Source organism: Podarcis muralis, chromosome 17, assembly GCF_964188315.1.
Source record: "Podarcis muralis chromosome 17, rPodMur119.hap1.1, whole genome shotgun sequence".
Taxonomy (NCBI): domain Eukaryota; kingdom Metazoa; phylum Chordata; class Lepidosauria; order Squamata; family Lacertidae; genus Podarcis; species Podarcis muralis.
The window spans coordinates 6,026,340-6,047,619 of NC_135671.1; the positions used below are offsets into that span (position 1 = coordinate 6,026,340).

Consider the following 21,280-nt stretch of genomic DNA (forward strand, 5'->3'; position numbering starts at 1 on the left):
GACGGGTACCTCCCAGGTTGATGGGCATTGCCATTCAAATAGTGTGCGTGCATGTGATCGATTATGCGGGGCGGGGCTTACCTACCTGCTTCCCCCCCCCCCCGTTTTATTCAAGTAGGTACCCCTGGAATAAGAGCACATGTGTGTTGGAGAATGAATTGTGTTTTGTGTCGCCCCTTTCTTTGAGCTGGGAGAGGGAGAGCATCAGCCAAGCATCTGCAAACCTCTCTCAGCTCCAGGCTTGTGTTCCTTCGGTCCCCATAGAGGGAGCCTCGAGAACGTCCTCCCGAGGCGCGGAGAATGGAGCGGGGTGTGTGGGGAGGAGCTGGGACACTGGTGCTCGGGGAAAGGAATTTGTTTCCTTTCATCAGAGGTTAGGAAAGTTCGTTCCCTTTAGAGGGAGGGTCTTGGGTTCGCCTGGAGACGCCGCTGCCCGCCCGTAATTCCAAGCGCGTCTCCTTCCGTCTCACCACCTGCCAAGTCCGACCTCATCGATTTTGCCATTGAACTCCCATCAACAGCCGGGGAAACCCGTCTCGCAAGAGGCCTCAGGGCTGCCCTAGCCACTGACGCGGGCGGTTGAGGCGGAGGACGCGATCCACTCGTGCCCTGCGCGCAACGAAAGGCCTCGACTAGTCGCCCAGTCCTGAACTTGTTCCCTCTCCAGTAGCAAATGAGTCCCACTTGTCACGGTCTGCATTTTAGTAAAACCCCATCAAGACGGGTGTGTGAACATTTTAAGTCTGTTTTTTTAAAAAACAAAAAACCCTATTGCGATTGTTTTTAAAACTGTCGCTACACACAGAGAGATAAATATATAAAATCAGAGTGCTCCCTTTTATAAAGCGGGCTTCAAAATGAGAGAAGCGAGATAAGGATCATTAAATATAGGGAGCAACCGCTCGTTCGCTCGTCTCCTTGGCTTTAGAAATAGCACATGACTCGCCGCCCTAAAGTGACTCGATACGGTCTCTTTTCGCCTGCTTTATTCAGAATTCATGAAATGTACAGTTATTACCGGATATGGTTTCATATGCATGGCAGAACTAAGTAACTATGCTCTTTGTCATTCTACTTTGTGGGGAAAATAACAAAATAAAAACGCGAGGACTGGATCCCCGTGCATTGTCGGTAATATTTTGAAAATATTCCTATGTGCATAGAAATACAGGCGCGCGCCTCTGAAGCCGGGAACAACGCACAGCCCTGTTAAGGTATATTGTTAAGGGGTTAAGACTTACTGAAACCCCAAATAAGAAATAAAATGAATTACTTCTGCATGAACATCGTTAGGATCCGAATGCACCGCCGAAGTTCCACAGAAATTAATGAATGAGACTCGCTTCCAAGTGCAAGTGTTTCGCAGTAAGCTACAGACAAATGGGGACAGCGCCTGATTTTATGCCTGGATATGTGTGAACACACATTCAGACCCACATTTGTTCTGCTGTCCTGTATTTACTGTAATATAATAGGCATAACAGTGTCTGCACCTAAAACATTGTGGTACACGTGATGGAAAACACACAGAGCAATATTGGTCATATGACTCAAGGTGTCATATGACGTGCTTGCGCCTATACAACCTTCATGGCCTTCTATATGTGAATATGCTTATGTCTTGTATAACTGCCATTTTATATTTCCCCTGTTTTTACATAGTATACACACGTACACGCTCAAGATAGCATAGCATTATCACTGAGATGTAATATAAGTTTTTGTATTAATTTGCTTTTGCACCTAATTAAAGCATCGTAAATGCACACTTAGCAGTGTACTGCGTTTAGTTGAATACATCGTTGCACTCGTTTCTGCTACAGGAGCGCAGGTGAATATTTGCGGCCGCAGGCACAGTCACTCCCAGATTGCACGCCCAAAAACCAGTAACTATCGTTTTACGTCGATACGACCCATCCTTGGAATCAGAAGAGAAAAAACCATTGACTCTAACAGAGCTGGATCTGAATGCCTCTTGCTCAGCTGCAGTCGTGTCTGGGAGTTCCTTTAAAAATAAAAATAAAAATAAAAACCACACCGTCCTCCCAGGATGCCTCTCTTTCTACAGCTGCACTTAACAGTGTGGCGATTTCGAAAGGGTTCCTTCAGCAAAGAAACACAGGCTACATTTCTGTGTCTGTCTGAACAAAGAGTTGTTACTAAAGCGTACAATTCACAGTATGTCTTGACACACAAAAATGTAACGCGCACACCTAGCAAAGACGCAAGCAAAAAGGATCACTGAAAAACCCTGTGTGAAATGTGGACAGCAAGGCCCCCAAATTGTGTGCACGCTTCCCCACCATGCAGAGGTGCTCCTCCATCTATAGGTTGGCCTATTGAACATGGCGCTCTTGATATCTCGGGTTGCTGTGACCGAGCAGTGTTGTGTGCGAAGAGGCCTGAGGACAGACCTTTTTGTGCGCAGCGACATGAGAAGCTATTAAAGCTTTTGCTCCTTTTTCTCAAGCAGATCTCAAGCGTCGAGAGCTCCAAACTTAGCGAAAAGCGGCAGCAAAGGTCACGAGGCTTTGGCAGAAAGGGACATTCCCAGCAAAGATGCTGCTGCTTCTCCGCCGGCCGGTCCATCCAATGCAAGGATGGAAAAAACAGCCCCATTTTCCCAGTTAGCGAGGATGAGCGCGAGAACCTTGCGCGTCCCACCACTATGAGTCCGCCTGGCAAGGCTCTAGGGGTGTTGTTTGTGAGGCGGTGGGGAAATTCACTCCTAACGCGAGGCCTTCGAAAGTAGGCCCTGTCCCCCCCCCCCCTCTTTCCAGAGTACTTCCAGAATTAATCGCTGCAAGGTGCGCGCAAAGATCGATAGCTGAGGGAGGTCGAGGGCGCACCAAGCTGCGATCCTAATCGTCCTGATCGGGAAGCGAATTTCGCGGAAATCGTAAGAGGCGAGTCGCCCCGGGGAGACGCTGAAGTGCCGACGAATTAGAGCCCATAGGGAGAAGGGTAGGGGGACGAAAGAGGGAGGCGTCAGAAGCCAAAGTTGGCTTATCTGAAGGACAGAACTTCCTCTTGCGAGGCGTCACAAGTGTGGCTTCTTTTTGGCCCCTGGCTGCCAGTGGAAATCAGGACACACGCACACATGCCTATCTCTCTTTCTGATGGTCACCCATCCGTCCTCAAGCATCCCCAAGAATGATCGGACTGACAAGAGCTGCTCGAAAAGGTATGCAGATTTAGAGGGTCGACTGGAAGACAGCGAAGATCCTAAGCGCCTCTATTCAGAAGTTCCCACTTAGTTCCCAGGTTGCTCTTTAGGACTGCAGCTTAAAATGGTGAGAGTGAGAGGACTGCATTTTTTAACACTTTCCCACAAGTTTAACCCCGCCCCACTCCAACTGCTGCCTGAATATAGAAAACTAGCATATCATGGATAAAGACTTAGTTTAGCTTACCAGTCCTCGGGCGCTGTTGCTGTTCTTTTTTACGTGGGGACAGGGGTCAACAAAACCATCACCCACCCACCCACCCCTCACCTGCAGTTTGAAGCCCAGAATCCGTCCACAGAATTCTCAGTAAATGCCACAAGGTCCATTAATATTATGGTGGTGCCTGGATTAATACTAGCAGCAAAAATGGTACTAAAACAGTTTAAATCTTAGGCCATTCAGATTCACTGGACAGCAGCTGTCCTTAACCACTGCCAATAACCTGTTTCCCCTCCATTGTGCTGGGAACGGTCTGTGTGTTTTGAAAAGAGTGGTGGAGTTTGTGTGTGCGTAAAGTTCAGAGATGGCTTTGTAGTCCTTAAACCAATTCTTGCTTATTTGTTTTCGATGGATGTCAGCGGGAGAGGCAAAGCGCCCAGCCCATGGTTAAGACCAGAGTTCTGGATGGGCAGGGTAGGAAATGGGGGAGCTGGTGCTCTGGGTGTTTGCTTTTATGTTTGCAGAGTAACCCTCTCTCCAGAAGAAGCACAAGCCAAAGACAATTTTTAGACAAACTCCACACCCCACTGGTCTGGGTAGGTGTTGTCTCTGAGTAAAGACAGCGTATCGGAGTTTGCTCCCTTTTGAGGGAAGCTCTTGGGTTCTCCTGGAGTATATGGGAGTTCTATTTCTGATTTTTGTGGTACTGGTGGAGTGTGAGGGGGTATCTTTTGGAGGGATGGATAAGACTCATAGGAAAGATCTGCTTTTGAACCTATCTGAAAGGTCTGACTCCTAGGCATTTACAAACCAAGCTGCATGTTTTTAAAGAGCTTTTCTGGTGGCTGAAGGTAAACCTAAGGAATAATCACATATGGTCTGAAACACAAGAAAGGCAATTGTTTAAATAGCCCTCCAACTGTGTGTTTTATCAGGGGTGGGCTTTTCTCACATGCAGCTTTGACTAATTATTTGTTTACTTGATCTTATGGTTCATTCATAACGTAAGCCCGGGGATGTCATTTAGAGAGGCACACACACACCCCACCTCAAATTTAAGGCCACTTGGCTGTCCTTACAAATCACTTATATTTCAGGTAAATTGACTCACTAGGCTTCTACTGTGGTTACATTAAATGGGCCTATACCCTATGGCAAAGCCACAGATCTGTTGACTTAAACAAAAGGAGTGTGGCTGATATACTCATATTATGAGACATTTTAAAATTCACCAAAAAAATTGTCTTAAAATGTACTGGATATTTTTTTTCATTTCAACCATTGGGACTTACTTCTGAGCAGAAGTATTTAATATATTCAATATTGAATATAATATCAAATAGCCAGTGTTTGATTCTTGCAGCGCATAGTATGTTTGACGGGATTATCAGAGGGAGTATGACTCAAAGGCCTGCTCTTGGATAAACTAACCGCCAGAAACAATTTTCTTCAGATCATTGGCATGTTACTTTTATACCTCATGTTAGCACACAGTTCATCTGTCTGAAATGCAGGGTGCTATCCTGTGCTCCTTAAATGTTGCCACTAAATCTGCTCCTTCTCTCTCTCTCTCTCTCTCTCTCTCTCTCACACACACACACACACACACACAGTGTGAATGAAATCTAAAATGACACTCCTAGTTAGATCTAAAGCTCAGAGAAGCATGTTTTTAAATAACAACAACAGAGGGTGAAGGGCACTTTTACAAAGGAAAGGAAACGTCTCAGAATGTGATCTTTCAGCTCCATAGTAACCCCAAACCGCATTTGTCAAGGACCTTGAGAGGAGACACCCACTATAAGAGTGAGTTCCTCTAGGCCTCTTTCCGCTGCAAAATCACTTCTGATCACCCTTTCCACAAAACACAGTCAAATGGTATTCTTAAGTTCAAGTGTGCTTTCGTTGTGAGTGGGATATGAACCAGGCTGTGAATTTTCAACATGTATTCATTTGCAAGGAACTTTGGGTGAGGAAGAGGGAGAGAAAATGAAACAACACAAAGATTTCTCAGGGCACAGAGACCAGTGTCTCGGTTTTCTTTTCTTTCCCTCTTCCCCCACCCCCTTTCCCAGCTCAACAGCCTTTGAAGATGGTTCCCTTTTGTATTCAAGCTTGGACACTTTCTTCCGGTCATTGATGAACGCCTCTCCCCATACAAACTTGCTGCACCCATATGCTCTCACCAGAGTCAATGCTAACCATTTCATATCACCCTCCACTCCATGTCAGCGCCTTGCTGGAATTTTCAGCAAGCTGTATGTGCATCAGTTCTTAAATCTGTCTCTTTTTCCTGAAGAAAACATGGGGTTGACTTTTGTCCAGACTGAGAGTGACTTTTTAGAGTATGTATTTATGTCTGATTATTTCTAAAGCTATGCCTCACCGTGGACTGTTTAATTTTGCTCCATGCATAAGGAAGGCCAACAACAGCCTTAGGCATTTTGAATCCTCACTTTGCTGTTATAATAGAATGTTCCTGGACATTAATTAAAAATAACAGTTTATTCAGCAAGGAAAGGGAATGACTACATTCAAGGTTCTGTTTTGAATCAGTTGAGTTCAGCGATATTAGGCCACCACCCACAAAACAGCTGATCAAAAACACATTGGATTTAAGTCCATTGTTAAGTTAATTTAGGCTGCAATCCTGTGCACATTCATTTGGTAATTTTGCTCTGGAATAGGCACACAGAGGATTGCATCGTTCAGGGGTGCCAATTTGACTAAAATATTTGGGGACTCAGGTAAGCCCTGCCCTGCACAATCAATCACAAAATGTGGTGCACACACCATTTGAATGTAACTGCCTATCAACTTTTGGGGGGGGCTCAGCCCCCTCAAATATTTTATTATGGGGGCCAAAGGGACCTCAGCCCCTAGAAGTTGGCTCCTATGGAACTGTTAGTGGTTTTTAATCAATTCTAAAGGGATTCTGCAGCCTGTTTTCACATATTACAGAGTGACATACCTGTTTTCTACTGAGTGTACAATTAGCAGGAAGTCACAGCCAATACCTGTGTGGTATCAGTGTTTTCAAACACCCGTATGAGTTCTTTTCAATACAGTGGTACCTTGGGTTAACTACTTAATTCGTTCCGGAGATCCGTTCTTAACCTGAAACTGTTCTTAACCTGAAGCACCACTTTAGCTAATGGGGCCTCCTACTGCCGCTGCACCGTCGGAGCACGGTTTCTGTTCTCATCCTGAAGCAAAGTTCTTAACCCAAGGTACTATTTCTGGGTTAGTGGAGTCTGTAACCTGAACCGTATGTAACCCGAGGTACCACTGTATATGCTTTACTTGGGTAAAAAAGTCACTTAGGTGTATGTATGTGAAGTAAGAAAGTACTTCTTCATGCAGTGCATAGTTAAAACTATGGAATTCACTTTCACAAGATGTGATGCCACCAACTTGGATGGGTTTGAAAGATGGTTATATAAATTCAAGGAGGAAAAGGTTATCAATCAATAGCTACTAGCCCTGATGGGTATGTTCTACCTCCACTGTCAGAGGAAATATACCCCATTCACACAGAAACAGAAACACTCACACACCTCTCAATACCAGTTGCTGGGAATAACGGGTTGGGAAAGTGCTTTGTGCTCAGGTCCTGCTTACCACAGACATCTGGCTAGCCACTGTGAGAACAAGGCATTAGACCAGAGAGGCGACTGGCCTCAGTGGGCTCTTAAATATAAAGAGGTGCATTTCAAAACACCAAAATGCTTGTTAAAATGTCGCCCATCAAATCCCATCAACACCCCTGGACTCCAGCCTCCCACTGCAGCAGCCAGCTTTATCTGACCTCAATGGCTAGCAATTCACTCCCACCCAAGTGCTCTTGCTCAGTTGGCTTGCGAATAGAGCCTCTCCACATTCCCAGGGTTGTAAACCTGGAGTCCTCTCTCTAGGCCTTTCCTCCCAAAATATCCACTTGGGGAACAAGTGATGGTGGGCAACTCACTGCTGCAGCCCTTATGGAACTAGCAGCAGGGGGAGTTCCAGTCTGGCCAACCTTCGTTTACCCTGGTTGCACATTCCTCACAACAAAGTTTTTGGATGGAGTCCTCTCTCCACTTAGGTGGCTTCCTACCTGCAAGGTCCTGGGATTTGGTGCTTACCTGGTATTGCTTAGACCTGGTCATAGAAGAGTGTGTGAGTGTGTTTGCAAGAGAGGGAGGAAGGGAGAGATGTGTCCTCCGTTTTTGCCTCACTCGCTGATTTGAATGGGAACAGTGACACTCCAATCCTAAAAAATTCCTTCCAGTAGCACCTTAAAGACCAACTAAGTTAGTTCTTGGTATGAGCTTTCGTGTGCATGCACACTTCTTCAGATACCTGCATGCACACGAAAGCTCATACCAAGAACTAACTTAGTTGGTCTTTAAGGTGCTACCGGAAGGATTTTTTTTGTTTTGACTATGGCAGACCAACACGGCTACCTATCTGTAACTCCAATCCTAAATACATTTACTTGGAAACAAAATCCCATTGATTCCCAGTGAACTTCCTAGACCTGCAGTGCTATGCACAATTTTCTAGAAGTCAGCTTCATCTGAACACAATGAGATTTATCTCTGAGTGAACACTTGTAGGATTGCACTGTATGTGTATCATGTTTAAAGGTAAAGGTACCCCTGACCATTAGGTCCACTCGCGGATGACTCTGGGGTTGTGCGCTCATCTCGCTCTATTGGCCGAGGGAGCCTGCGTTTGTCCGCAGACAGTTTTTCCGGGTCATGTGGCCAGCATGACTAAGCTGGATACAAATAATTCCAAACTCCATTTCTTTTCCTTCTCCACTCCTATGCTGTGTTCATGCATGTTAACTGGTCAGGTTCAAACCTCTTTAATGGAAATAACTCTCAATCAAGGTTCTTTGTAGGGGCAAAAGGAGTAATATATTCCAAGGATCCTCATAACATTATAAGCCACCAGGTTCTAGGCACCGGTTTCAGATTCAGCCAGAGGGTACCCTTGTGCTCCATGTCTTAAAAGGACCTCAGTGATGGAGATCAGAAATGCAAATGTCAATCAGAAATCGGTTGTAGGTGTAAGTGGGGGGAATGGGGGGGGTCAAATACACTCTTCTTTAATTTTCAAAGCAGGTGCAGGAAAATTTACAAGGACAAAGCCCTGATAGACTTAGCTCTAAGATGCAGCTCCATGGGCATAGCCAAGGAAGGGGAAGCTGTCCCCCTAAATCAATAAAAATAAAAAATACAGAGCACACTGAGGTTCTGCCCCCCCCCCAACAAAAGGCCTGCCCCACTCCAAAAAAAAGCCTGGCTACGTTAGTGTGCAGCCCAATTCCATACAAGCTTATTCGGGAGAAATTCAAGATAGCCTACACCCTTGGAGGAAAAACACACGCACACAGTTCTGAATGCAAACACCCAAGCGCAATATATACACGCATGGCACCTTCATGACTACAGTATGAAGGGGTGACACCCGTATGTCAATGAGCCCCCCCAGATCAAAAAAAGACCGAGAGGGCTCTTTCACAGTATGTCGAAATGCAATGTCTTTCCATTCCTAGAGCACTTTCGTTCGTGGGGTTGTTACACCCACGCCTTGGGCACTGGAAGCCCTCGAGAAAAGAACGTCCACGTCGTGTGAACAGCACACTTGTGTGCTCGTGCTTAAGCCTCGAATACTTTCCCAGACCCCCTTGTGAGCAAACATGTTTAGGATTATGATAGTGGTGGGGCTGTAAAAGTGGCGTAGCACGGCTTCATTCCCCCCGCCCTGCCCTGCCCCCGCTCAGCTCCCCAATGCGCTTGTCACAGCTAGATGGGATTTGGTGAGGATGCCGAAGTTCTTCTAAAGCGCCTGTCGACTTCACTTTTGCTCGCATAGCGTGTACATACTCGACTAAATAGAAAGCAGAGATGTTAGGGGCGTGATCGCGGAGTGGGGAGGGGAGGACCTCCCTTCCCCTCTACCCTTTCTCTGTTTGCAAAATAATGCTCAGTGTGAGCTGCCATAACAAAATACAGGGCCAGTTTTTACACACACACACAAACTGCGTTCTCAGAGGACTCTAATTCCGCGCGTCTTTGTATCTACGAGGATCAGGCAACCGCTGATTTAAAGGCAGTGTCCTATTTATTGAACCCAGATCCTCAATCGTGCTAAAATTAGTGGAATTCACAGCTTTAGCCCAAGTGCTTAGGCTTAACTGCGTGAGAGAGCGCTCCCTGTGTCCTCTGACGATTTGTGTGAGAGAGATGTATATAAACCCTCTGTCTCTTCAGTCATTCTAGCACTGCTGTTAGAGAGGTGAAGCACTTCAACAACAACTGAGCAGCAGCAATGATAATGATCACGTTCTGCAACCAACATGGTTGGACACATTAACTTGGAACCAAGCCCTATTGAAAGCAATGGAGTCTTCATTCTAATGACCGATTTTCATTCATTCATTAAGCAACTTTAAATCCCAGTGATTTCAGCCGGAGAGATGTGCACTACGGCCCACCACATCTCTTAGGTCCCATTGATTAACCTTTTTGCTGCTTCCAACCCAAGTTAAGGGTGTGCCCAGACTGCTGCCTTCCAAGCGCGTGTTGAATGCTCCGATTAAATAACTTTTTAAAAGTGCCCCAGGATATGTGGTTGGGTCGGCACTGATTTAGTAGGCAGAATTTACACTGGTCTTTACACTGCTTATCCCCCCCCCCATCCAGAGTATAGCACTTCTCTCCTTCTGCACAGTTCTTTCTCAGCCTCACAAATCCTGCTCGGTTTTACACGTAGAGAGATAAATCGCAACCCTCCGATTTAAGGGGGGAACGTCAGAGGAGATGCATGGAGGGGGTTTCGTTGCTTATCCCCATCGAAAGTATTAGTATTAGTATTATTACTGTCATCATCATCACCACCACCATCACTACTTCTACTACTGTACTACTATTAGTGTACAGACATTTTGTCTAGACGCAGGAGAATATAGAACACCACAGCTAAATTTGCAAACCTTTGTAGACTACCCTGGAATAAAGCTCCATTGAACAGCGTGGGCTTTACACACACAAAAAAACCATACATTGGGTTACTAAACCAACCCTGGTGCAATCAAGTGAGATAAAAGAGCAAGCAGCCGTAGCAGCAGAGTTAACGACGAAAATACGTTTAAAGCAGAATAATAACCTTGACCATGAGCCTCAAGACCAGTGGCAAACACCCTAGAGAAGGGATTAATGAGGACTGGAGCCACCACTTAAAAAGTCATGCTTTTTGCCAGCGACCGCCTAGCTTTAAGATCGTCCTGGTGTTCAAAGAGGGCATTCAGAAAACGAGATCTCCCAAGGAATCCTGGCTCCAGAATTCGACAGTCACAGGTGACTGAGATCTATTAGGAAATAGATCAAACCGTTCTCTTTTCATGCCAGACCTCCCCTTAATTTGTGGATTGGGATCCCACTCGTGAGTCACAGCCATTCCTAACGAAAAGAAGCAACTTTGGCAGGTTTTTCAAAGAATCCTTTTTGAAGAAGTCCCACCACACATGCTCCCTTTTTTTCTCTCCCTTGCAAAACGCGCCCATAAACAATGTAAACGTTTCGAAACGAGGACAGCGAGCCCCATGGAGAGAAACGAGGCCAGCGCGGGAGCACTATTCCCATTCATTTCAATGGGAGAACCTCCCTGATGGACTATGGCCTTCGGTGTTAATGGCGCCTAATTTGTTGCCAGTCTTGACCTTCTTACTTTCTTTTTCTTCTATTAACTGAAGCAGGTTGAACAACGGGCCGAGGGGTGGGGGGATCTGGCTGCAGGCGCGTTGTGTTTGTACAGAAAGCAAGACTAATTGGATTATATGCAGATCATCTCTCTGAAGTTAAGGCAGGGTGCACGTGCCTCCTCAAGATTTCCTGAGCAAAATAAGGAAGGAAGGTAGGACGGAAGAAGACAGGAGATACTCTGTATCAACCCTCATTTTCAGACAATCAACAACCTGGGAAGAAACGTTTTCATATTTCGCCTTTTCCTTCGCATGTTTGCATTGCAGGGCGCGCTTTTCACTTTTTGGCGCATCTGCTGTTGTATTTCCTTGTAGCCAATTGAGCAGTGGAGCCCGCGGGGTTTGTTTTGGAATGGAAAAGGGAACCTGCAAGCCCCCCCACTCCGTGTGTGTGTGTGTGTTTGAGAGACTAGAGGAAGAGAGAGGGGAAGAGGGAGATTTTAAATTCCATGCTAAACTAAACTGAAGCCAGTGTATTAGTAGGCTATTACTTTTACCTTTAATAACATTGTGGTTGCGTAGGTCAAGGGAGTGTGAAACAGCGGGGGGAGAGATATTTTCAGCCATGCTTGTGTTGCCACCAGCTTTACGCTTGGAGAACTTCGGCACTCAGAACTCAGCACTAACGCGCAAAAATATTTGGAGAAGAAGCTTAGCTGGGGCGGAGCTTTCCTCTAGTCTGCCGCGGCCTATTTGTATTTAGCACCAGGATGCTGTGCGCGCCTTTAAGTTCCATTTTAAAATACTCCGCTTGCGAGTAAATACGTTTAGAACCCGGGTGGCAATCTTCTTTCACACGTTCCCCGCGTGACTCGCAATCCAGTTACACCTGAACTCAAGAGATGTAGGCCTGTAGGTTATCCGCGCTGCTGTCATCACTTTAATCCAAGCTCCTTTACTGCAAGTGGTTTGTGCATTGTCAGATTGTCGCTCACCGTTTCCTGACTGCTGGGAGGGGGACACATCAGTGTCATTACTGCAGTCCACACAGACACCCGCGTTTCCAATAATCAGAATTGATTATTCTTCAGGAACACTTTCCTCTAAGGCCAACTCCCTGGATCTATGCAGTTAGTGGCCTTCCCCCGCCACCCCGAGCAAAACCAAAGTGTGCAGTCCTTGTTGCAAGGAATATTTTGCTTCTGTTAAAGTGCCAGGCACGCAGAGAGCTATAGCAGCAGCAGCAGCAGCAGCAACGACCATTCTGTATCTTGCAAGCTACCAGCTATCATCTTCATCACCATTATCACCATCCTCACCTTATGTACCGTGTACGTCACAGCAGCAAATCCTTTTACTTTTATAAAAAAAACCAAGGCTGACAGTTTGCCCTTTGTGGCATAAACGCCTGCCGTTATCAACACTGTCCCTGGTTAATGTAATGTAATAACAAACACACTAAATGAGTATCTCCCTCCATCACCCTCATTCCCAGATTGATTTAAGACGGGTCCTTGCCGAAATTTCCCCTTCCACTTAAATCTGGACTGCCCGCATTTCCTTTGCGGGCGAAATCTCCCCTGATTTCTGCCCATAGGCCCCAGATACCGCTTAACACACCCTCTCCTGTTCTCCCATAGCTAAATGGTGGGCTGGTTCCTGCCATCGCCCTCAAGGACAGCCACATCCCACCCCCCCTTCTCTCTCTTTTACCAGAAAAGGAACTATACCCTACAAAGCGAGGCGAGTAACGATGTTACCCACCCAGGATGGCCCAAGCCGAGAGTGGAAGCGTGGGTCCCACGTGTGTTGCACCCAGGAGTGTGTTTGACAGTGAGATCAGAGCTGAAAGTAAACAATTCTATAGATTATTTCACGGGTCACAGAGGGGAAAAGCGCCTCCCTTAACAGACTGTCTGGATTCAGTGGCACGAGAGGCACCGGGATTGTCCATCAACACGGCGTTGTTCTCAATGAAGGAGAGAGAGAGAAAGTTTCGGTGCAGAGAACAAGTGAACTCCCCATAGCCCCCACGCCGTCGATCCGGGGCGGCTCTCAATCGAGCTTTGCCTGGCCTACGTTTTCACGCTCATGGACTTGCATCACTTCCCCGTCCCCAACCAAGCTCACAGTCCGACTGGAGGTTTTCTAGGGCGGGGGGCTGTGTCTGAAATAGGCCTTCTGAACGAAGAATCAGACCTACTTATTTTATTTGGAGCATGGGTAGATGTGACGGGCTCTGTTAAAGCTGCGTGCGCGTAACGGGGCCTGTATCCAAGGTGCTTCCTTGCAGCATAAGTCCCTTTAGGTTCTGTCCTCGCCACACTTACTAAGGAGTAAACCCATCTGCACTCAGTATCTTTTATTTCCGAATAAACAAGCTTAGGATCCCATTTGCATGTTTAGAATCACAGCCATGGTACAGCAACTCTGGCTTGGAGCCACGCTTCCATGAAATCAAGGAATATGTCTTCCTTCCAAGTACTAGGTCTAGAATTGACACAGAAGAGGAACATTTGAGCCTAAGCATGATCTTTAAAACCAAGGATGTTTACATTTAGCTCAATTTTACTGGGAGAGGAGGGGAAACACCTATTGTAATCTGGCACGAACTCGGCGGACTTTTCTTCGGAGTAAATAACCACGTCTTGGGCTGAGCAAATATGGAAAATTGACATGACGCCTTTCCCTCTCTTTCCAAGGGAAAAGTGGCTGAGGCTAGACACAATCCACGGCAAAGAGCAGACTTTGCACGTGGGCCGCTTCCCTAAATTTCAGTGGGGCTTTGCGCAGAACTTCCCCGTGGATTGAGCCCGTCGTCTGAGATGTGATGGAGCCACGTTCTTGAGAGGATAGTTGCAAGCTAGTCCCGATGGCTTAAACGGAGCTCGAAGCGTCGACTCAGAAGTAAATAATCTGTAGGGGGGAGGGGGACTATTGTATGTATCGTTTTGAAGCTTCTAGTAGAGAGTGAGGGATAGACTTCATTCAGTATGGAAAAGTAGCCCTTCCTTCTTAGCAAAGAGTAGGCTATACAAAATGAGTCCTTCTTTTGCTTTCTCCACCCATTGTCCCCATCCGGTTTGCAATCCCTGCCGGGCAGGCCTTTCTACTTAAGTTACTCGATTAAGCGTCATGAACATAATAAACTCTATAAAAGTATTCTCCGCCTCTTGCAGAATGTCCTACGTCTCCATGTTTTCTCCCCCCTCCCCGCTTTTTTTTTTAACAGTTCTGCGACGTGCCCCAATCATTATCACCTCGGGGGTCACCTTTCCATGACCTTTGCTCTGTTTCAGCCAACCCTCCCCGCCCTCTTTACGCCGCGTGTTATGTCTGGCGTTTTACCCCCCCCCCTATACAAACTTTACCCCCCCCCCATACAAACTTTGACCAAACTGCGGGAGGTAGTGGAGGACAGAGGTGCCTGGCGTGCTCTGGTCCATGGGGTCACGAAGAGTCGGACACGACTAAACGACTAAACAACAACAAAAATACAAACAAACAAGCTGATCTTCCCAGACCAGAGAAGAATTTCCTAGGCACACTCTATTTGGAGGCGGGAGTGGGGGACACGACTTGGGTTAAAATCCACCTGTCCTGGGCTGATCTTTGGAACCGAAGAGGGCCCGAAGTGTCCAAAATGTGCGCATTGGCCGCTTTTACGCGCGCTTCCTCAGCGCCATCGCAACCTTGGGGGAGTTTGTTTTTGCCGACTTTTTGCCGTGAGACGACTTTTCAGGGAATGAGACGTGGCTTGTGCCCCTAAATCAGAGAGGTGCCTGAGTGACGAGCAGCGATTTCAAACAGGGAAAGAGAGCGGTGGAACAACTGCCCGCCTTGTACGACGGCGGGTAGGCAAAGATTCTTGGCAAGCGGCCCCAGAAGCCGAGCCAGCAGCCAGTGCGCAGCAGGCGCGGGTGGCGACATTACGCAGGGGGAGGAGAAGGACCGAGAAGATCTCTTCCCCACCAAGCTCCAAGGAGAGAGACGGGGTGGGGTTTTCGCACCCCCCCCCTTTGCCTTTAATCTCCCCAGTGGGGTTGGGATATCTCTATCGCAGGTTGTCCTACATACACAGAGGCCTTGAGGCTCAGAAGACCCGTTGGCCTGCAGTAGCCACCAGCCCTCCTCGCAACCCGCAGAGAATCAGCCCGCGCGCAGCTCCATCCCTGTGCAAAAATAATTGCTAAGTAATCGATCGCGGCGAACGGCGCGGAGACGCTGCTGCGCCGACAGCCCCCTCCTCTCTCGCCGCCCCACCGACCCAACCAATGCGGAAGGAGATCGGATGGCCGGGAGACGGGCTAGCGAATTGTGCCGGGGGTGAGGAGGAGGACAGGGGGAGGGCTGTCTCTGGTGCTCAGCATGCAAGTCACCTTTGGAATTGCTGACCGGAGGAACGGAGAAGCAGGTGGCGGAGGGGGGTGGCACGGAATATATATATTTAAAAATCCAGTTCTTCACCTCCCTTCCTTGTGGGCCTTCCCAGACCCCCTAACACCCCACCCTGGCCCGGCCCGGAGCTAAGAGCAATGAAATGCTTTATCGATGAAACGATTATTCAGACGATTTAACTAATAAAAGGGCTCATCGATCGCCTTGAAATCACATTATTTATAGACAGCTTGTCAGGGCACTCTCCAGACGCGCGCTCGCCCCCAGAGTTAAGCTTTGGGGCTTTCCGGCTGGAAGGAGAGAAAGGAGACCCTGAGGAGCTGGGAAGATCCCAGGAAAGGCCGCATGACAGGCTCGTCCTAATGTTCGAAAAAGGCTTGTCGGAAAATGTCCTGTTTCGGCTGCTGACCCAGTATCTCTCTGGCTCTGATCTCTCTGGCTCTGAAATCTCTCCTTACAAGCACCGCCACCCCTCTCTGCTCCAGAGGCCCAAGAGGTGTGGATTTGGTATGCTGAGGCCGTAGAGCTCGAAAGTGGCCGCAGTCATAGCAGCCCACTGGGTAGCCGGGGAGCAGGGAAAGAAAAAAGGCAGGCGGACAGGCAGGTCGTTTTGCTGTCTCTCTCGCTCGCTCTCTCCTGACCGAAAGCCTGCAGGCACCCTGGATCTGGTAGTAGCATCCGTGCCACCGCTTCAGATAATCCGGGTCGACTCTGAAGTCTCCAGCAGCCGGATCCTCGCCACCCCAATTAAACCAACATAGCGGAGGTTTCCACTGACTTTTTTAATGGAAAGGGTCTAGCGTTTCCGGTCACGCAGGTTGCAACTTGGGCTTTTCAAGCTGTATTCACAGCAGCCTGGGGGGGGGGGGGAGAAAAAGAAATCTCGGTCCCAAACGAGAAAGAAATCTTAGCGATGTGGCAGCTGAGATTCCTTCCAAGTTTTAAAATATATTTAGGATCCGGTTACTGCCTTTGTCTCCAGGACATTTATGCACATAAACCTCTTTGAAGAAAATTCTACAACGCACATCGAGAAAGAGAGAGAGACAGGATATGTACATCCACGCACCTAAAAGGCACACACATAGCAGTCACACTGTATGGTTAAATAGTAACTTCTTATTGACACCCGAAATAACGTTTTCTTCAAACTCAGAGCTCCGATTTTTGGCAGGACGTGCTTTGCGAGAAATAAATACAGTCCGTCAACAATTTACTCGAGAGTAACCCCAATGGAACTTCCCTGCGACTACTCCTGAGTAATATTATTTAAACGGGCAGCCTTTCTATATAAATCTATAAACATCAGGGGTTTTCTATCTGTATATGTGTCTATAGCTTTTGAAACACATGTTAAACCCTAAGATGTTTTTTATTTTAAAAAAATGTTTTCATTTCCATCATTTCAAACGAATAATCTCAGTCCTTACCTGATCTGCCAGTCCTGGGAGTCGTGTAGTTTTTCTCTAATTCCATTCTGATTTTTCAGGACTTGGTGAAATGGACAGAGAGGGGTAAAAAAAAAAAAGTTTCCACTTTTTTTCCTTTTTTTTTTAGGGGCTGCTTGCAGGTTGGAATAATTCAACTCTTCCGCTCCCCGTCGAGCCTTTGCAGCTGATCAGTGAGCTGAAACTAAACGTTTTAGGTGGGAAGAAAGCCTCCGAAGGAACCGTGAAATGATTAAGGAACTAAAGAGCTTCTCGCCATGTGAGATCATGTCCTGTTCTCTAAAAACATCGCAAGATGTCCCCAGACGCAGCCAAAACTCAAGAAGCTCTGACATCTGTTGTAGCAGGAATCAAAGTTTGTTTGCAGCCTTAAACTGTTACTGGAGCTGTTTACAGAACAACGTTGGGGAAGGAAGGCGGAGGCAGAAAAGGCGCCATTGATTTAACTGAAACTTACAGGATTTGGAGAAAGTAAAGTAGCCGGTCAACTTTTCATTAAAAACCCATTCACTACCATTAAATGGGACAATAAATAGAAACTGATGGATACACACAGAGAGAGAGAGCTCTTGGCAGCGTATTCGCCTGGAGTTATTAAAATGGCACGTTGTTCTCCAAAATAAAACCGAACCAAATTTAAAAATAAGAGAATGAGAGAAAAGGAGGGAGGGGGAACCCTTGCTATTGAAGCCAACGTGGGGGGGGGTGGAGATCAAGAAGAAGAAAGAACACGTAAAAAAAACAAAACCAAACCCAAAGTAATTATATATTTCTTATTTTGAAGTCGAAATATCAGTTTCCCTGGATGAAGGGTTATTTGCTTTCGTGTTTATAAAACGCAACAAAGCCAATGCATGTTTTAGGTGCTGCCATGTTCCAATGGTCCTTATAGGCGAGTGCAATGAAACAATGTCCTCTTTTTAATTCTTTTTATTATTTCTTTCATATGTCAACACGGCCAACTCATCTTTGGTCGTCCCGTCCTCACTAGTCACAGTAGTGCCTCCTAACACAGCTGTACAGAAAGGCACGGAATCTCTGGAAATAACTTCCAGATCTATCCGCGTAAAGGATGTATGGGAAAACGTTCAGTTCTTTCATTCGTCGCGTGTTGGGAGTTGGGGGGAGGGATGGAGAGAGGGAGAGAGAGACTGTATTATCCAAACGTATTAATAGCCCGTATTCTGACCGTCTGTCCCCGCCTTTTTCCACAGAAGATGCTCGATTCTTACACAGGCTGTAAGGCTCTTACACACACACGCCTTCAATTCTAATAAAGAAGGGGTGGCATTTTTTAAAGAGAAAATTAAATATTAGCCACGACACTATGGGGCGGGGGGTGGGAAGGAATGGGCTTTGCACTTTAATTTCCTTCACTGTAATAGTCGGCCTGATTAATTTTGAAATATTCATGCCTGTCTAAAATAAATCTACTTGTTCCACCAGGCAGCTAAGCCACTCATTCTTTGCTGTCTGCCATTACAGTTGAACTTGGTATCAAAATAGTTTCTTAATCTAGACCATACACACACACACACACACACACACACACACACACACTTCTCTCTCCCTTCGAGTGCAGAAGAGATGGATGCTTCAGTGAGTTCAGTTTTAGGAAAGCGAAGTAGACCGAGCGAATGAACAATATTGGTGGTGAGAAAGACCCCATATCGATAGAATGGCAAACGGTCCGTTTATGCAAAATAATTCTCTTCACCATGCAAAGGGAGGCAAAAAGGCATTCTTCCCCTCACATCTTCTCCTGCTGCTGCTGCTGCTGGGGAGCTAAACTGCTACCTGTCTCCGTTACAGATTGAAAGGTGGGTCTTTTGGTCTTTTAAATTAACCAGCAGGCCGCCTTCTTCAATCGCCTTAAGGCACCTTAGGCACAGTTCGTCAACAGGGACATGGGAGAAAATAGCCTGAGTTTAGATAAAGCATCTTCTGCCAAAACAAAAAAGAAAACTAAACCTATGAAGGGATCCCTACATTCCCCAGGATTTAGTCCTATCCACGCAAACGCATGGTAAACTGTTTGGATCATGCTCTCAAAACATTTGCCAGTGGAAAATGTGCATGGCGTGTGCTTGTGTACAAGCCTGCTGAGCATGCGCGTGTTTCACAACACAGCCAAATTTAAGTCCTTACGCTGTCCAGTCCTGTGCCATGTTTACTGGAAAGTAATTTCAACTGAGGTCAACTAGATTTACTTCCAAGTCATTGTGCTACATAGCTTGCGACTGTTTAGTGGGATAGCTTACTGGGAAGTAATTCAAACAGGGCTCTTACTCGCATGTATTGTGTACGTAGGATGAGGTCCATTGATTTAAACAGGATATCTCTAAGCACTTGCTTAATTCTCTCACTGATATTTATGGGGCTGTAATAACTTGAAGGTTGTCTAGATCCTGCCCCCCCAAAAAAATCTTTTCAAGGTCTTTGAGAAACAATAGATCACATTTTTAAAGAAGAAGAAAAAGAACCTAGAAGGTATTGACTAACAGTTCGAGGATCCCAGTAAATGATACCAGTGGTCGTATTGTTTTCAGCAACCCAAAGCTGGAAATTCGCTTATCCGCAATAATGCTTCCTTACACGTGAACTCTGTTCATATAACCAGGATGCAAATCCTTGCAAACTCCGGGAAAATAACCACCATACCAGTAAAATCGTTCGTCTATTTATTTATTTGCAATAAATCTCCATTGCTTGTAGGTCATGTGCCATTGCAAACAAGTTATTTATTTATTTCATAAATATGTGAACCGCCTTTCGCACACAGTACTTACAAAAGCTTAGACCTAAAACTGGATTTTTACACAAGCATAGGATAACATGGAGCGCGCACGTTTGAAAAATCTTGTATTAGATGAAAATAATACAATTGCTTTGTTACAGATGGAGCTAGGTGCAGGTAAGATCGATTAAAATTGATGAGGATGAGGAGAGAGGAAGAGGAAGGAGTATCCTCTGAAAACTAAGAATGATCTGGTTTACTTGAAGTAGAATTCTTTTGCTGTAGTCTATTCTTTTTAAGCAATTTTATTATTTTGAGCCGCCCACGCCCCCTTTGAGGAGAAGAAGGGCCTCTACATTTGTAATAATAAATAAAATAATACATAAATGTGCAAACCTTTAGGCTAAGCCTCTTTGAAAGTAGTAGGGCCCAGGCACATGCACAGGATCCGGATTGATAAACAAGGGGGAAGTGCTTCCCCCCCTCAAAATATTGGCGCCTCAGTTCTAACTAAGCCCCCGTGTTTCCAGGCGAATGTATTGGGACCGTGGTGTTTAATGTTTACATCTCCAACTTGCTTCAAGTTCTTCCCCACCGCGCCTCCGGGCACAGCCCCACTTCCCCTCGGATAGACATTTTTGCACGTCACAGGACACAATCCTCTGCCAAACGCTCTTGCGCAAACCCCACCGCCAGCGAGACGAAGGAGAGCCATGAGTCCCCAACACACTACAATGGGCCTTGCGCAGGAGAACTGTCCGGAGAATCGCGCCAGTTGTATCCCAAACGTAGTAGATATCAGAATATTTCGAGACGCAGCTTTTTGCGTTAAAAAAACAAAACAAAACACGCCCGAATTGACTTTCTGCATATTTTGCCTCTGCTTTCAGCTGCATTACTTCCCCTTTTTTCTAACGTCTCAGTCGCCTTATTTGTTTATATATTATATAAATAACACACACACACACTTTGGTTACTCTGAAATAAAACCACCCCTTTCGACTTATAAGAGAATGCGGTGTCATATGAAAAACGCTCCTTGTGTAAAGAGGAACTGTTTCTAAATCCAGTAAAAACATATTCGAATTTTACCATTAAAAAATGTGTCTGGCTTCCTTGATCCTAGTTTGCAAGGGGGGAAGTTGCTTTGTTTTTCATATCCCTCCCCCAAAAAACCCAACCCTATAAAGATTTTGCACTTGTTTACTTAACCCTCACCCCAATTGCAGAGCGTTACAAGGTATTCAGAAAGGAAGAATGAAAACAACCGGGGCGGCGCGGGTGGGGGCAGGATTTTCGAAGGCAAACAGTTCCTTTGGCAACATCCATCCTCGTGGCTCCTCACCAGCGGGGCTGGACGTCACTGCATCTCTGGCATTGCGGCGTCGTGTCTGCGCGCGCGTGTATATGCACCCGAATAAAAGAGACGTTTCATTCCCACCTTGAAACACTCGTGTGCAATCAGATCTAACGCCTTTTTACTAGGAAGTGAACCTCACCGGGAGCAAAAGCACTTGCTTCACAGTAAACATGGCTAGGACCGGGCAGCTGGGTGTATGCTTTATTCTGATCTGTGTGACTAATTCCAAGTAAACCTGTTTAGGATTTGAAAGGGGGA

General features: G+C 46.3%; 1 protein-coding gene across 5 annotated transcripts in view; it reads right to left on the reverse strand.

Annotated features, from left to right (window-relative positions):
• PAX5 (paired box 5) overlaps positions 1–17,025 on the reverse strand; it is a 233,501-nt gene extending 216,476 nt beyond the window's left edge. For 2 of the 5 annotated variants that reach the window (XM_028711500.2, XM_028711501.2), the window contains exon 1: positions 16,908–16,989. In XM_028711500.2, coding sequence (XP_028567333.1) covers positions 16,908–16,953 — 46 coding nt within the window. In that variant the 5' untranslated portion in view covers positions 16,954–16,989. Of the gene's footprint in view, positions 1–16,907 lie in introns of all 5 variants that reach the window. The other 3 variants (XM_028711498.2, XM_028711503.2, XM_028711505.2) reach the window with 3 other exon arrangements.
• Between the last annotated feature and the right edge of the window lie 4,255 nt (positions 17,026–21,280).